A 5,387-nucleotide genomic window follows, 5' to 3' on the forward strand; every position below is an offset into this window, starting at 1 on the left:
TTCTCAAATATGACCAATCGGAAAACAAGGAAACGGGGTATTAAAGTAATCCTATACAAGCACACCTCACTGCTTAGCTGAATAAAGTAAAAACGGAGAGCATACACTTACACTGTATAGAGCTCATTGAAGAATCCAATCTCCTTATGACACAACTAAAATGATTATTATTATAGTTTAAGTTTTGATTTCATGTAATTGACAGATATGTCGAGAGAGTCGGTATTTAAAAGTGTAGTAGACGTCCGCAGTTTGTAGCGCCTATCACGGTATTAGTGCAGTTTCATTACTGTACATAGAGCGCGTGTGGATCCTGCGTGTCTCGTGCGCTGCCTTCCCGCGCGCGGAGCTCGATCGGCCCTCGAGCGGGCGGCGGCGCCCCCTGGCGCACGAGAATGACTGACGCGCACGGCCGCCTTCTGCGCGACCTGCTGCAGCTGCACCAGGAAGGGTCCCGCCTGTTTCGGGCGGTGAAGGCTTCAGAGTGACGTGATAGGGTCTCCTGCGGTGACATTAAGCGCCATTATCAATATTGCAAAGCTACATTTACTCAATACTCAAAGGCTAAATTATACCTTCATTTCGTTTAGTTGGGTGTAATACATTTTCTTACTGGGTTCTGTCTGTGACTTGAGAGCCCTTACCAGCAGGGTCGCGATCCCACTACTTTTTTTAAAAGAAGCTACTTTTGTGTCGCAAGTGAAAGACGGAAACCTGTGCTGCGATTCGCGGGAGCGCCAGCAGGCGTCACTGTAGGGTTTGAAATGGACGATGGCGTCTGTTGGTACCGGGGTGAGCTGAGCCGCGGAGCTCAGTCGTCGCTCTGCCTGCGTGCGCGGTGTGGTGTTTGGGGTGTAGAGGAGCGAGACACAGCTGGATCAGAGTGGCTCTTTTTACACTCGGCCTTCGGGTTCTGTAAGATTTACTGCACTGGCAGGCACTGCTAACGGATAGAGCAGGGAAGGGTGTCCGCAGGAAAAACAAGCTGTATTTAGCCAGTGTTCGGGATCCACGGGGGTAGCCGACAGAGCACCAGTCCTTGTGTATAAGAGCCCAGTTCCCGGAACCTATGCGTGTTTTCTTTGGAAGGTCATTGTAGATTTATTATTTATTATTATTCCGGGACTGTTCTACCCGATAACATTTTCAGATTTTTATAGTTAATTATCTTACTTTACTATATGACTTGCTCAGACTAATTGCGTCTGCCTATCAAATCATGCATAATTAATATATATTAATGAAAGATTATTAGCTAGCTGAACCCCGGCACGCGTACGTGCTGCCCCGGCACAATCCCTTTCCTCGTGCCTACGCTTGTGTAAAACACCGGAGGATTTCAGATCTTAATTTTCCTGGAACTAAAAAATGTGATCTGACCGGCTGTATTTACACTGATCAGACAGACGGGGCGACGCGGTGTTTACAAGGTGAGGTTACTTGCGAGTAGCAGCGCGCAGGAGGAGTGGTTTTCCCAGGCTCCGAGCGCGAGGATGTATTCCTGCTGGAGCGGTGCGCGCGCGCGCTCTGCCCGCAATCACAGAGCACCACTTTGGCACGTGCTTCACAGAGGCAGGAGTGCACGGAGCAGGCGCACACAGTGAGGCTGGCACGCGGACCGATGGAGTCCCCACCCCCCCACCTTTCCGCTCGCGCTGGGATGATTGACAGGTCGAAACTCCCCTGGCCAATCAGCGTCCAGTGCACGCAAATCCACATCAAGTGCCCGGCTCCCATTGGCTGCCTGCCTGCTGCTGCGAACCGCCTCGCGTGCCGAAACTGGCGCACCCCCCTTACTTTCAAGAGGCTGACTGACGGATTACCTGGGGTATCTCGCTATGAATAGTAAATAACGGGTTTCTCTATTGTATTGACTATTTTATCTGCACAAGTAAATTGCCATTTTCACCCCAATTAAAGAACTGGATTATTCTCTTCCCATCTCTTGTAGTTTGTGTGCATACACCAATTTTAGTCGTTTAACTACGCTCATCAGTTTTTATTAATGCAGAGCCGAAGGCATTTGAAGTTTGCAGGTCTACGCTCCTCCAACAGGGAGAAGTTTCATACCGCGTAGATATACACGTTTATATCGAGCTACCGGTTTGATTCCGTCTAATGCCGACGGCAGACGGGCTTCTCTGAGCTCTGATCAACCGGCGACACAATTTGTAGACAATTACAATGTACAGCTGGTTGTGCACGAACGCCTGCCAGGACTTCGAACACTTATTTCTACCCCCGTCGATCAGAGGGTCGCAGGGACATTACAGGTGATGACGCCCTGCTCAGGTGGGCGCAAGCGGTCACGATGCGGACCGGCGTCTCGAGTGCTCGGCCGTGATTGCTGCGGCGGCTCGTGCGGAGAGGGTGAATTCCTGGGAGCGGCAGCAGGAAGCGCAGAGGAGGGGACGAGTCCTGGTAGCGAGCCGCCGCCGCCAGCGCTCCCTCCTCCTGCTCCTGCTCCTGCTCCTTATCACTTCACAGCCTCTGCCCGGCCGCGCGCGCTCGCCGCTTTGTTGTTTGTCCCTCCAGGGCTGGTTGAGCAGCGCGTGACTGACAGCCTGCGGGGGTGTTGACCAATCAGCGGCCGGCCCCGCGCCCAATGGGCGAGCCCGCGCGGCGATTGGCCGCCGCGAGTGTGGGAAAGAATGCAGAGAAGGTTTCACACGAACTGGGAGCAGGCGCGCGGGCTATAAATACCGCCGGCGTGTGGCTCGCGGAGGCCAGAGTCGCTCGGCGCGCTGAGGGTTGCAGGCGAACACACGCGCAGACACATGACAGAGCGGCTCGGGAGCACGAGAGCTGAGCGGCCGGACCTGCGCACTGCCCTGCTGTCGTCATAGGATCTCCGCCAAGCGTGTTCCTTGTGGGGTCGCCGCCGCTGCTGGTTGACAAGCCGGAGAGGAGGGAAAAAGGATAAACACTTTCATATCCGCATCTGGCTGAATAAACTACAGCTCGCACGACGGCTGCCAAGCTCTGAAAGGATCAGCTTTTTTTCTATATAAAGACGCTTTACTCGAAGACAAGGTGTGTATCCCAAGGAGCGAGAAGATGCCGGCTGACACTGTGGAGAAACAGGCTGCCTGTCCGGCCGCCGGGGCTCCGGCCAGCGGCGCTCACACCCCGGACAAGCCGAAGAACGCCAGCGAGCACAGAAAGGTAAACCTGGCTTTCTGGGACAAGCCTCTCGGGGTGCACTCGGGTTCGAGCCCCTGTAGCCGGGGGAATTGCGGCCAGGCGTCGTGATTAGACTAAATCGCCTCGAGAGGATCTTGTCAGCTTTTCAAACTGTTCGGTCTCGCTGTCTGTGGCGTGAATTTCATTTTTTTTTTTACCTTTTGCACTTTTGCAGTCTTCCAAGCCCATCATGGAGAAGCGGCGCAGGGCGCGGATAAACGAGAGTCTCGGGCAGCTCAAGACGCTCATACTGGACGCCCTCAAAAAAGACGTACGTTTCTCCCCGTTTCTTTTTACGGTTTTAAATATCATTTGCAGACGAAGCGAGCGCGGCCGCGGCCGGGACGCGTCTGCCAAGAGGCTCACGTGTGTTTTTTTCCCTCCCGCAGAGCTCCCGGCACTCCAAGCTGGAGAAGGCCGACATCCTGGAGATGACGGTGAAGCACCTGCGGAACCTGCAGCGCGCGCAGATGACGGGTAGGTGTCTGGCCGCCGGCGCGAGGGCACTGGGGTGGGCTGGGGTGGGGGGGCATCACTCAACAGGCCGGTATCGCGTTGCAGCCCGTCTCCTTCTCGGAGTTGAGACGGGCTCCCAGGTCACTGACAGCCGTGCGGCCGGGGCTCTGCTCTTCATCAAGGAACCCTAAAACAGCCGAGTGACCCCATCTCTCTCTCCCCTCTCCCTGCAGCGGTCCTGACGGCCGACCCCACCGTCCTGGGCAAATACCGCGCGGGCTTCAACGAGTGCATGAACGAGGTGACCCGCTTCCTGTCCACGTGCGAGGGGGTGAACACGGAGGTCCGCTCGCGGCTGCTGACCCACCTGTCCGGCTGCCTGGGCCAGATGATGGCCATGAGCTACCCGCCGCCCCCCGGCCAGCAGCCCGCGCACCCGGCCCAGCCGCTGCATGTCCAGCTGCCGCCCGCCGCCGCCGTGTCCGGCAAGCTGAGCCCCAGCGAGGCGGGCTCGCCCAAGGTGTACGGCGGCTTCCAGCTGGTGCCGGCCACGGACGGCCAGTTCGCCTTCCTCATCCCCAGCCCCGCCTTCGCCGGCGCCCCCACCCCGGTCATCCCCCTGTACGCCAACGCCAGCGCCAGCCCGGCCCACGCCAACCCCGCGCCCACGGTGGCGTCGCCGGTCCAGGGGATGACCTCCTTCCACGGGGTGGCGCCGGCGGTCAGCCCGCTCAGCGTCAGCGCCGGGCCGGACAGCGGCGAGTCCGTCTGGCGGCCCTGGTAGGCGCCCGGGGGGACGGGACACCGTCATGAACTTTTTAACTATTTTTTAAAAAATTAAAATTAACGTTCCGTTGTAAGGAACAGATGTGGCTCTTCTACTGGACTTTTTTTTTAAAAAAGTATTTATTTCCTGGTTCCAAAATTTGGGATGCTGTGGTATACTTGTTCTTCGTGACGTCACTGAGAAGCTGTTTGTATCGGAAGGTCTTTTTTTCTGGAAAGACCTTTTTTGTAAAGACCTGTGAAAGTGGTTGTTTAATACCAAAGCCGTTTGTTTTTGTAAATAGTTTTGTGTTTTTTTTTAAAGTCCCTTCGTTTTTGGGGGTGGGGGGGATTTGATTTAAAAAATAAAAAAATGTTTGAAATACAGCATCATGGGTTCCTGTTGTCATTCCCTCTCGTCCTAGACGAAAGGATTCCTGCGATTCGTAACTGTGGAAGCTCTGTCCCTCGGTGAGCCGCAGGTACCGGGGGCGATCGCTCAGGGGCTGGGGAGGGTTAGGGTTAGGGCAGCTCGTGTTTCAGTCACGGGGGTGGGAGAATAAAAAATTAAAAACAGGCGAAAGGCGATCAGCAAGGACGTTCTCGCGGAGCGTGAGTTCGGAGAGACGAGCCGGACGGGCCGTGACAAACCGGGACCGCGCGCTCCAAGGCCGGGTCTTTAAATTTTAAACCCCCAAACCCCCCCCCGCCGGTGCTCCTCACGAGCTGAGGACGCGTTGTCACCCGGGCCCCCGCGAGCTGGGGTCGAGTGGGCATCAGGAGGGCGGTTCCGAACTGCTCGGCGCCCACGGAGAGATTTCTGTTCCTGCGGTCACGATGTGGTCCCCAAATAAAACATCTGTCCCCGCACCGTCTCTCCCAGAAAGGCGGGAAACGTCGAAGGCTGAGGAGGAGGAGGGGGAGGCGGATTACTGAGAAGGTATAATAGACTAGTGCCACAAAGGCGAGAGAATATTTTCTCT

General features: G+C 55.8%; 1 protein-coding gene across 1 annotated transcript; it reads left to right on the plus strand.

The window, feature by feature from the left end:
* On the plus strand, positions 1-4,791 carry her9 (hairy-related 9). The gene is made up of 4 exons (XM_006641995.3): positions 1-3,165; positions 3,359-3,454; positions 3,573-3,660; positions 3,873-4,791. Exons 1-4 carry the CDS (start codon positions 3,058-3,060, stop codon positions 4,421-4,423), a joined length of 843 nt encoding a protein of 280 aa, XP_006642058.1. The 5' UTR covers positions 1-3,057; the 3' UTR covers positions 4,424-4,791.
* The last annotated feature ends 596 nt before the right edge of the window (positions 4,792-5,387 follow it).

Source organism: Lepisosteus oculatus, chromosome 25, assembly GCF_040954835.1.
Source record: "Lepisosteus oculatus isolate fLepOcu1 chromosome 25, fLepOcu1.hap2, whole genome shotgun sequence".
Lineage (NCBI taxonomy): Eukaryota > Metazoa > Chordata > Actinopteri > Semionotiformes > Lepisosteidae > Lepisosteus > Lepisosteus oculatus.